This window comes from Eptesicus fuscus, chromosome 4 (genome assembly GCF_027574615.1).
Source record: "Eptesicus fuscus isolate TK198812 chromosome 4, DD_ASM_mEF_20220401, whole genome shotgun sequence".
NCBI lineage: Eukaryota > Metazoa > Chordata > Mammalia > Chiroptera > Vespertilionidae > Eptesicus > Eptesicus fuscus.
In genome coordinates, this window is record NC_072476.1 from 59,864,136 (window position 1) to 59,876,572 (window position 12,437).

At 38.5% G+C, this 12,437-nt stretch overlaps 1 protein-coding gene across 1 annotated transcript in view; it reads left to right on the plus strand.

The window, feature by feature from the left end:
- The window catches only part of KIAA0825 (KIAA0825 ortholog), a 353,187-nt gene that overhangs the window by 117,385 nt on the left and 223,365 nt on the right, over nucleotides 1-12,437 (plus strand). Inside the window, exon 13 of the mRNA XM_028139797.2 lies at nucleotides 10,448-10,558. Coding sequence (XP_027995598.2) covers nucleotides 10,448-10,558 — 111 coding nt within the window. The remainder of the gene's footprint in view (nucleotides 1-10,447; nucleotides 10,559-12,437) is intronic.

Sequence of the window (12,437 nt, forward strand, 5' to 3'; positions counted from 1 at the left end):
AGGAAGTGGTGAAAAGTAACAATAAGATGCTGATAGTATTGACTTTTTTCATAAACTATACCTAACGTTTGTCACTCTATGTAATATGCCTTTTTAGAAGGTGACTGCCTTTATTCCAAGCAGTTCTGACAGATAAACTGAATGTATTTTCCTCTCTGAGCTTAGTGTAGGACCACTAAATCCCAGGGCAGGAATATATGATTTTAAAATCTTTTCAGGAAGAATGAAACCTGTTTGCAAAAACGTGTGTTCTTTTTTACTCTCCTTAGTAGATTTCTTTTAGAATGTTGTAAAAGGCGTACTTCAGGTTTGCCCTCTAGGGAAAGAGACCTGCTGAAACATAAAATATTCACCAGGCATTTTCCAAAGTGCTTATCACTTGTAGTTCTTTCATAAAGGCGTTAAACTACATGTTCAGAAGTGTAGTCAATGTGCATTCATACACACACTCAAGACAATGGTTTCATATCATATTGTGCCTTCATAGAATGCTAGTTTTAATTTGTATATAAAAATTAACTCAGAATTTTATAATTTAGTTTCACCTCAACTAATGTTGTTGCCTCCCTCGCCCCTGTGATTAGCACAAGGAATACAATGCTGCACAAGAGGAAATAACCTGTCCTTAATAATTTCGGGAAGTCTGATAAAAGTTTTAATGATAAAAAAATATTTTGATGTGTCATATAAAATCTCTTATAAGTGGAAACTTTTTAAAGGTTTACTGTCCTCAATGTTTTAACATTTAATAACATGAAAGAATATACAATGTACCAAGCAAAGGCCGAAGTCATTACAAATAGGTCAGAATGGAGATCATTAAGCCAAAAGCAGCAGACCTGTCTTGGAGTTCACTTGGTGTCACTCATGTGGCTTTTGAATGACTAAATTACAAGGTATTTCAATGTTGTGTCTCTAGTTTCAAACTCATGCTAGATCTTTAGAAGTTATGTTTTTCTTAGGCTATTATTTATTTATTTATAAATATATTTTTATTGATTTCAGAGAGGAAGGGAAAGGGAGAGAGAGATAGAAACATCAATGATGAGAGAGAATCATAGATCAGCTGCCTTCTGCAACACCCACACTGGGGATCGAGCTCACAACCCAGGCATGTGCCTTGACAGGGAATCAAATTGTGACCTTCTGGTTCACAGGTCAACGGTCAACCCCTGAGCCATGCCGGCTGGGCTGTTATTTATTTATTATTGTTTTTTAATAAATCTTTATTGTTCAGATTATTACAGATGTTCCTCTTCCCTCCCCCCACCCCCATAGCTCCCCTCCACCCAGTCCCCACCCCACCCCATGCCCTTACCCTCCCCCCCCACTGTCCTCATCCATAGGTCTAAGATTTTTGTCCAGTCTCTTCCCGCACTCCCCACACCTCCTTCCCCCGAGAATTGTCGGTCCACTCCCTTTCTATGCCCCTGATTCTATTATATTCACCAGTTTATTCTGTTCATCAGATTTTTTATTCACTTGATTTTTAGATTCACTTGTTGATAGATATGTATTTGTTGTCACTTTGTTGTTCATAATTTCTTATCTTTACCTTTTTCTTCTTAAAGGATACCCTTCAACATTTCATATAATACTGGTTTGGTGGTGATGAACTCCTTTAGCTTTTTCTTGTCTGTGAAGCTCTTTATCTGACCTTCAATTCTAAATGATAGCTTTGCTGGGTAGAGTAATCTTGGTTGTAGGTTCTTGCTACTCATCACTTTGAGTATTTCTTGCCACTCCTTTCTGGCCTGCATTGTTTCTGCTGAGAAATCAGCTGACAGTCATATGGGTACACCCTTGTAGGTAACTAACTGTTTTTTTCTTGCTGCTTTTAAGATTCTCTCTTTGTCTTTTGCCCTTGGCATTTTAATTATGATGTGTCTTGGTATAGTCCTCTTTGGATTCCTCTTGTTTGGAGTTCTCTGCATTTCCTGGACTTGTAAGTCTATTTCTTTCACCAGGTAGGGGAAGTTTTCTGTCATTATTTCTTCTAATAGGTTTTCAATATCTTGCTCTCTCTCTTCTTCTGGCACCCCCATAATTTGGATGTTGGTATGCTTGAAGTTGTACCAGAAGCTCCTTACACTATCTTCATATTTTTGGATTCTTTTCTTTTTGCTCTTCCAGTTGGGTGTTTTTTGCTTCCTTGTATTTCAAATCTTTGACTTGATTCTTGGGATCTTCTAGTCTACTGTTGAATTTCTGTATATTATTCTTTATTTCAGTCAGTATATGCTTAATTTCTGACTGGTCCTTTTCCATTTTTTTGTCATTCTCACTAAGATCCTTAAAGGTCTCACTAAGTTCCTCGGAGGTTTCTAGAAGATTCTTGAGTAACCTTATAACTGTGGTTTTGAACTCTATATCCAGTAGTTTGCTTTCCTCCATTTCTTTCATTTGTGACATGTTTCTTTGTCTCTGCATTTTGGCTGCTTCCCTGTGTTGATAGAATGGCTTTGTGTGCTAGGTGTCCTATAGGGCCCAGTGGCTCAACCTCCCCAGTTACCTGAGGTGGACTCTCTTGGTGCATCCCTTTGTGGACTGTGTGCACAGTCTTGTTGTAGTTAAGCCTTGATTGTTGTTGGTATCACTGGGAGGAATTGACCTCCAGGCCAATTGGCTGTGAGGACCAGCTGTGTCTACAGTGGAAGAACTGCTGTGCTGGAGATACTCGTATGGGGAAGGACTTGCTTCAGTGAGACTTTGGTGCTCACTGAGTCTTCCCCTTGAGTGTGTCGCTTATGGATGTGAAGAGTTGTAATCTGGTATGGTCTCACACTGACCACTGAGTACACTGGCTCTTGGATCTCCAAGGAGGTGCAAAGTCAGCCACTGCCTGAGGCCACCCAGCAGGAGCTACAGAGATCAGCAGATTCCTCCTCTTTGTTTGGGGTTTAGAAGTGCCCAGATGAGGCCTAGCTGTGAAGCAAGGCCAGCTGCTGCTGCCGAGCCTTGGGCCTTCTTTTGGAGGCTTTGGAGCTCTCTGACCCAGCTGCAGTTTGTTAGGTTAGATTGCAAAAGGACAGGCCATTCATATGCAAAAGCCGCTGTGCACAGCTTGAGTGGTTGTAAACTGGGTGGGGCAGGGTCTCAGGGAATCCCCAGGGCAGAGCAAACAGCAATGGCTTCCAGTCAGCCCTGCACTCGAGAGGTCCCCGCGTCTTCAAGTCCCGCACCCCCATACAGGAACAATGATTGCTGCAAGCACCTCTGAGAGAAAGCTTCTCTCATGTTCTGGCCCAATGCCAGACAGTCCAGTTTCTCCCCGTATGAGTCTGGGTCCCCAGAGTCTCACCCGGAACTGGAATTCAGAGCAGTCGGGAGCTTGTATCTTCCTCCCGATTGAAAAGAACAACAGTGCACCCAGTTGCTAGCCTGTTCTGTGCGCCCCTCCGCACCTCCGCACCTCCTACCAGTCTCAATGCGCTTTTTTCTTTCCTTCTAGTTGTAGAACTTCCACTCAGCCAACTTTCCCATGGTTTTGGATGATCGATGTTTTGTCTTTTAGTTGTAGTTTTGATGTGGTTGTGAGAGGCAGCAAATACAGGTGTTTACCTATGCCGCCATCTTGGTTCCCCTGCTATTTATTTTTAAAAACTATTTCACAGTCCTTCACAAAACAAAATATATTGGTCTAAAATATTGTTTTTTATACCTCCAGAGTGTCTGTAAATCTTTGGAAAACAGGTAGTTCCTCAAAATGGGAAGCATAGAATATGCATAAGTAAAATGTTGAGCATATGGTCATAGGACCCAGCAATTTTACTATAGTTTTATACCTGAAAGAAATAAAAACATATGTTTACACAAAGATTTGTACACAAATGTTCACAGCAACATTTTTCATAATATAACAAAGTGGAGCAAACCCAAATGTCCATCAACTGATGAATGGATAAACAAAATGTGACATATCCATGTAGTAGAATATTATTCAGTAATAAAAAGAAATAGAATACTGATAGCCGAAACCGGTTTGGCTCAGTGGATAGAGCGTCGGCCTGCGGACTGAAGGGTCCCGGGTTCGATTCCGGTCAAGGGCATGTACATTGGTTGCGGGCACATCCCCGGTAGGGGGTGTGCAGGAGGCAGCTGGTCGATGTTTCTCTCTCATCGATGTTTCTAGCTCTGTATCCCTCTCCCTTCCTCTCTGTAAAAAATCAATAAAATATATTTAAAAAGAAAAAAAAGAGAGAGAGTACTTGTATTTGAGAAAATAGGATCTATAAAAAAAACAACAACAAACTAAGGTGTGTCATTTGTTAAAAAAAAAAGAAATAGAATACTGATAGATAGTACAACAGAGGTGAAATAAAAAACATGCTAAGTGAAGAAAACCAGACATAAGAGCACACAAATTTACTAAAAATGTCCAGAATAGGCAAATCCATAGAAACAGAAAGTAGATTAGTGGTTGCTCAGGGGAGAAAGGGAGAATGGTTAGTACCTGCTAATGGGTGCAGGGGTTTCTTTGTAGGCTAATCAAAATGTTCTAAAATTAGATAGAGGTGAAGGTTAAATATATTAGAATCCATTTCATTGTCCACTTAAAATGGGCAAATTTTGTGGTATGTGAATTATATCACTCAGTTGTTAAAAGTGAGTAAAGACTGAATGGAAATAAAAATAAAAAATACTTAAAATGTAGACAAAAAATGATGTCTGCAGGATGCAAAACAATCCAGAAAGTGAAGTTTCTTGTCTTTGCCATTTTGTTTCAGATTAAATGACTGACTCCCTTTGTTCCCATTCCCTCTAAACATTATTTAAGGGAATATTTCTATTTTAAAAAACCCACAACACTGAAATCAAACAGCTTTATGTGTGGTCCTAATAGGGTAAAAACACTGGTAAAAGGCTAGTGATTAACTTTTGAGAAAGCCTTTGTCCTGAATCTTTGAGTAGCTGGTTTCTGCTCTGTTCTCAGGGGTCAAGTCTTATTCTATCTTTCTACCATATGTTCTCTTCTCAACCTGCCCCTTGGCTGTGTACCACCAAGACTGCTCTTCACAGATGGCCCCAAATTCATCCTCCTTTCTGCTAAGCAAGGTCTGACAATACCTTTTATTCATATTTCTTTTTTTATTTAACCATTAATTACTACGGTTGACCTTTACTATGGTAGACTATAGGCCAAGCATTGTGCTAGTCATTTTCTAACTTTAAGTCATCATTTTCTAACCTCAAAGAGTTATTTTCATCATGAGAAACACAAGCCAAGGGGACAAGAGAAATATGGGGAACCATGTTTTACTTCAAGTGTATCTTTATTTCTCTCACTTAATGAAATTTAGGCAACTACTTACAGTCCCAGGGGTAACAGTGGTTTATGAAAGCAAAGCAGTGACTTAATATTATGTCTAAAATGGTAAAGTAAATTGAATTTGGCTATCTCTACGTATTCATGATTAGTTGCTTGTGATTTTAAGGCAATCAGAAAGGCTCACATGGCCTCAGTTATCTCAAGTATTCCAGGGCTTTCTCAATAGTTTAGTTTCAAACCAGTTCTACTTCTTTTTTATTTTTTAAATATATTTTATTGATTTTTTTACAGAGAGGAAGGGAGAGAGATAGAGAGTTAGAAACATCGATGAGAGAGAAACATCGATCAGCTGCCTCCTGCACGCCCCCTACTGGGGATGTGCCCACAACCAAGGTACATGCCCTTGACCGGAATCGAACCTGGGACCTTTCAGTCCTCAGGCCGACGCTCTATCCACTGAGCCAAACCGGTTTCGGCCAGTTCTACTTCTTGATATTTTTATTTACTGAGCACCTCTAATGGCTCAGGCACTGTGGTAGGCACAGATGACACAAGACATCTAACCTGACCCTTGGGCTGCCTTGTTTCCATCTTGGAGGTTTATTTCATTAACATTATACTGTATATTGAGACACAATTCTACTGGGAGGGCAGCCAAAAGCAGGGTGGCATAAGAGAAGCATAAAATCCAGCCAGCTCTTTAGTTTATCACTTGTTCTCACTTTTTATGTGCGTTGGATTTATTTCATTCTAGCAGCTGGCTGCATAAGCCCAAGGAATAAATCAATTTATTAATGCAAAAAGGGAAGGAAGATAGCATAATTGTAGATCTGAGGACCAGGAGGCTGAATCTGGGGTAGAGTGCTCAAGTGGTGAGGTGTGATGAGCCCAGAGGCTTTATAATATTAATGGGAGGGAAGGGGCCTGGGTTAGTTGATGTTGGGAAAAGGGCAAAGGCAAAGAATTTCCCCATATTCATTCTATTCCCTTAACAAAGCCATCTTTACAATATGCTAATTTGGGGATGTGAGTACATGTATTCTGCTTCAACCAATAGACAATTACTTATTTTAAAATGAGTATTTAAGTTTGCTGTGTCAAAATTCTTTTATGTCTGTTGAAAAAATATAATTCTGTAGCTCATACAATTGTATTTTACTCTTCACTATGAATTATTTAGAGTATCCTCTCTTTTAACTGCATACCAAAATATCATTAGAGGTTATCTAATAGCTAGCTCATCATTTCATTCTCCCATTGAGGCTTGTGGGCCAATTTTCACCGTTATACTCTCCAGAATAATGAAACTAATTTGGGATCTTGCTGTGGAATTAAATGCTCATACAGATCCCACCCCCTCTGAGACTATAAACATCTGCCATAACATTTCTTATAGCCAAATAATCTCACTATTACCAGTACAACTGAGAGACCATCAGTGAAGTAAAAGAGGTTAGGTACTGGCAGAAATGTTCTGGGAAGCCAATGGTTTGTAGTCTAAGAAAATTTGGCACTAATAACCATTCCATTATCATTAGATCCTCCATTATTTTTCTAAACTTGAGGATAAAACTGTAACTAGGCAAATGTTTAGACTTTTGGAATTTCACATCCGTTTTGAGATAGTCATAGACCATTAGGAGTATTTACAACTGTCATTATACCAATAACTAGAGGCCCGGTGCACAAAATTTGTGCATGGGGGGCATGGTCCCCTCAGCCCAGCCTGCACCCTCTCCAATCCGGGACCTCTTGGGGGATGTCCGACTGCCAGTTTAAACCACTGGCACCTAATTGCTCACTTGCCTGCCTGCCTGGTTGCCCCGAACTGCCCCCCCTGCTGGCCTAGTCGCCCCTAACTGCCCCCCCTGCCAGCCTGGTTGCCCTTATCTGCCCCCCCTGCTGGCCTCGTCGCCCCCCAACTGCCCTCCCCCCGCAGGCCTGGTCACCCCACACAGCCTGCTGTTCAGTCGTTTGGTCATCCCTCACTAACCCCCCAGCCAACCTGGTCATAGGCAGCCATCTTGTGAGGGCGTGAGGGTCACTTTGCATATTACCTCTTTATTATATAGGATACCTGAGTCCTTATTATATACAACATACTTGGCTAAGTCCATATATGCATTATCTGAATCATCACACTGAGGTGATTGTGATTATTATCCCCATTTTACAAATGAGAAAACTGAAGTGAAATAAATTTAAAAACAACATTACACATGTAATACATGTAATAAAAAGCACACTCATGATGCAAACCCAGGCTGTCTGGCTCCAGAGCTCCTACATGTGCCTATGTACTGCCTTTAAATGATCTTCAGTGGCTAGCTGAACATGACAGAGAGCACATTCTAGGAAAGGTATTTATTCTTAGAGAACTAGGGTGGCCCCAAGATAACTGGACACATGGGAATTCATGCAAAGAGCTCAAAGAGGTAGGCAAAGTATGCAGAGGCTATGATCCTACTGTCTCCAGTTCCTCCTGCTCTCTCACCAAGCCCCTTCTCTTTTGTCCTATGCTTCCCCCTAGTCTGTCACTTCCTTTGAGACTTCCTTTCTTTCCAGACCCCTTGCTGCATCTCCTCTCATTTTATATCAGGTCCCTCCTTTTTCTAGTCCTCTGGCTATTGCATGTTCCTGCTCTGCACCTCTCTTTCTTGGCCTCTCTACCCAAGACTCTGGAACACTGCTGGCAAAAAAGCACTCAGCTGTCCTTTTATATCTTTTGACAACATAAAATCCCATTTTGTCCAATCTCTAAAGAGCTACCTGTTCCATCACCTACTTTGGTCAAACCCCCTACTAGCCCCCATCCTACTATTTGTTAGCAGATGGCCTTGCCCCTGTACTTTTCTGAGAAAACCCAGACCATCATAAATGCATTTGAACTTCTCATCTCCATTCTTAATAATTATCTTGATCCCTACTCACCTCGATATCCTTTGACAGGTGATCAATGTACCTCCTTTCCCAACCAAAGCAAATATGTTCACCTAACCACATTTACAGCCTATTCCACAATGTCAGAATATTCTTTCTACTCTGGTTCTTCCGCCAGCCTCTCCTGCATTAAAATGTATCCCTTCTTGACTACTGTTTTTCCCTCCTAAAATATAGTTTGTGCTCATTGTCTCCACTTTGACACCTACCATTCACTCAATACATTAATCATTTAGACTTTTAATAGAATTGCATCACTGCAAATTGCCCTCATATTGCTATACAAACAACATGGGTCAGGTTATCCATGCACACCCAATCACTAACTCAAATTTTTGTTTCTCCATTTCCTTACTCTCTCTGCACCTTTTGACACTATTAGCCATTTGTCTTCTGTTGGCTTCCCTATTCTCACTGTCTCCTGGTTCTTTGCCTACTTCTCTGATTATACCTTCTTGGTTGCATTTGAGTGCTTCTTTTTCTCACCTCACCCTTTAAATATCAATGTGTTCTGGAGTTCTTTCCTTGACCATCTTTTCATTTTACACTCTTTCTTTGGGTGACTTCACCCATTCCCATGGCTTCACTGTCATGCTAATGATGTCCACATCAGTATCTTCAACCCAGATGTCTCTTGTATAGGTTAGATCAATAAATCCAAATTCCTGTTGTATGTCTCTTTTTGAATGTACTTCAACTGTATGCAGCTCCCTCAACATATCTATAACTTAAAATATCTGCAAGTCATCTTACAGATCTTTTCCCTCAATTCTTTTCTCTTCTGCTTTTCCCTCATGCCATCTCCAACCACATGTCATTAGGGGATGAATATTGTTAACCATATTAATTTAATTTACATTGACATTTGTCTCCTATTCACTATCCCTCTGTTTCTATCCTTAGGACCTTGCCCTCTTCTACCTGTCTACCACAGTATCATCTTCATTATCAACCTTGATCATCACTAATCTATTCTTCTCACTTGTACTCAAGTGACTTTTCTAAAATGTAAAATAGGTGGTGTCAGTCTCATGTCATAAACTCTTCAGTGAATCCTCATTGCTGATACAAAATCCAGACTCCCTAGAAAAGCATATTCTGGTATCCTGACTAGCTTCTGCTTATCTCTCTAGTTCACACTATGGAATGCATGGAGTGGATATGCGACTACCTGATTTTGAAACCTACTTAAGGAGTTCTGTTCTATTTTGAAAATTAGTGAGAAAAATGGCTTTCAAAGAGGAGATAATATGTTAAAAGTATAAAAAGTCTAAGTATATTTAATTAGAAAGTGTTTTACTTGACAAGACAAATAGGAGAGAGGTCAAATTTAGAAAATGCAAAGGTAGAAAAAGCAAGATGTGAAATGAAAAGACAGGGACTGGCATTCAAAATGAAATTCTGTTCTACATATTATCTAAAAGATGCTATTGCTCCTATACTTTAGAGAAAGAGAAATAGTACCACTTCAAACAATTCTATTTCTAAAGTGGTCCCATTGTCACTCTTAACTCCATGTGGGCAAATACAGCCTCCTGTTACTATAAATTTTTTATTAAACAGACTATCTACTAAAGATTTTATGTAGCAAATTCTTTCGCCTTACCTCAAGATTTATTGTTGAATTTGGGCCAATCTAGAAAAATGTTAATGTCAATTCTCCAAAGATAGTTGGAGACCCGGGAGTCTGGCCAAATTGTTCACATTTTGAAGTAATAATCAAATATTTTACACTTAAATTCTTATTTACAAGCTCTCTGTGGGCCTTTAAGAAAATACAAAATTAATTATAAATTTTCATTAATTATTTAGTTTTTGTAAATCTCTTTAAAGAGTAAAAAGAAGAACCTTTATACTAAACATTTTTACATTAATGAAGCAAATGTGACAAAATATTGCCATTTATTGGATCCAAGTTGAGGAGGGAGAGATAAGTGGTATTCATTGTACTATTATTCTTTATACATTTATTTTTGACAAATTTTATAATGTGAGTTTTTAAAAAATTAAATGATAATGGTATTGCCATAACCTTCCCAAGTGTAAGGATTGTTATATAGAGGCCTGTGACTCACCTACTGCCATAAATCCCAAGTGGATGGTATGGATGCATTGTCCATTCTAGCACAATACGAAAAAATCATTACCATGGAATACTACGTAAAAATAAAAACTGTCAATGGTCTCCATAGTTAATGCTTCCTGTATACACTGAAATAATTATTTTTATTTCCCTAGGGCCTTTCAGCATGACATAGATGATTCTGCTTCAGATTCCTTAAAACCACTTTTTAAGCAACCATTACATTGGCTTTCTTGCATATCACATTTCCACCCTTCTTCACTCAGGTGAGAACCTCTAAATGCTATCCTAGTTATAAGTCTATATTTTTAAACTTTAATGGAAACTTTTATCCACAGAGATAAATGCATCTTACAAAAAGAACTTACAAATTTTTATAATACACAGGTAAGTAAAGAGTATTGTTTATCTTTTTTTTTTTTTTTAGCTCAAGTATCCAAGGTACAGGCCTCCCAGTTATTCTACTAACTTACAGCTTTACTGATATAGAAGGAAAATGTGATTTTTTGAAGTTTAATTCTATTATAGCTAATCTCCTAGTCATTTAAAAATTCATCCTTCTTGACCCATGACTGGGGATTTGGCAGTTCTCCAAGTAATTATCAAAAAAAGACAGCAAAACTGATTAATTCATGTAACTAACTCAGAGCCTTAGTAAAAGTAGAGGAGGAGTAATGTTTAAAATTATTGATAGGGTAACTCACTTTTATCATTTTATTAGCAGTATTTAAATATAAGTCATTTAAAGCATGAAATGTACTTCCAGAGTAATCTCATGACATTTTGTGGCATCATGTAGAAAATTAGTTTGATTCTTTGCTAAATATATCATTAGAAAGTATCTTTCCTAGGTATCTGTGAGTAACTATACTATGTGTCGCTAAAGGACATATTGTTAATCCCCATACATTCTTGATTCATCTAGGACCGTGGTCGGCAAACTGTGGCTTACGAGCCACATGCGGCTCTTTGGCCCCTTGAGTGTGGCTCTTCCACAAAATACCACGGCCTGGGCGAGTCTATTTTAAAGAAGTGGTGTTAGAAGAAGTTTAAGTTTAAAAAATTTGGCTCTCAAAAGAAATTTCAATCGTTGTACTGTTGATATTTGGCTCTGTTGACTAATGAGTTTGCCGACCACTGATCTAGGAAATACACTATCAGTGATTTCATCATCTAAATTGACTTACTGTATCTTTCTCTTGAGGAACAGGAGTCCTACCCATAAATAGAGGATTGTGAGAATCTTATACACAAAGTCATTATGGACATAGCAGACATATATGATTTACCTGTTACATGCCTATCCTCATATAGTTAACAGGGACGCCAAAATCAATGAGACACAGACTTTACCTTCAAAGACCCCAATGTATTGTTGTTACTTCACTTAAATATAAAACTTTTTCAACATCTCTGATTAACTCCTTATGATTGATTCTTAGAAATGGAATGCCCTCAGTACTCTGTCCACTTGAATATAAATACAAACTTATGTCATTGAGAATTAAGTAGCCAATATTTTAATATTCATTATTGGAAAAGTAACAAATTAAACAACTGGATCTTTTACAGTATCAGTTAAGCAAACAACCTGGTCATTTTGATGAATTCCCATACTTCTAAACATGTTTGTTCTCCATGTTATTTTCACATTTGCTTTAATCCATTTGTATTATCTGCTTTTATCTTAATCTATAAGACTTCCACCTCTAGGCTTGCTCTCTGCAGTCCAGCTAGAGGCCTGGGAAGTCAGCATAGAAATGGGTTTTCTACCTTTCAAGTAGCTACTTCTTATAATTAAGTTCTTTCTCTTTTCTATACCTAAAGCCAGCATAAATGTAGTAAGACCTTTCTTTTTGCTCTGTGTAGCAACCAATCTCCAGTATTATCCTAACAGAAAGATTAAAACATGGGGTGGCTAGTCAGATCATAGTAGAAATGTAATTTGATACAAGCTTCTGGAGGACATTTTAGTAAGCTGTATCAAAAACCTTAAGAATATTTATGCCCCTTTATTCAGCAAGTCCATTTCCAGGAATCAATCCAATCATAAAGAATTAACCAGAACTGTTGACAAAACTATATTTGTAAGGATGTTCAAGGAAGCATTATTTGTGAACGAATAAAATGGAAATAAATATCCCG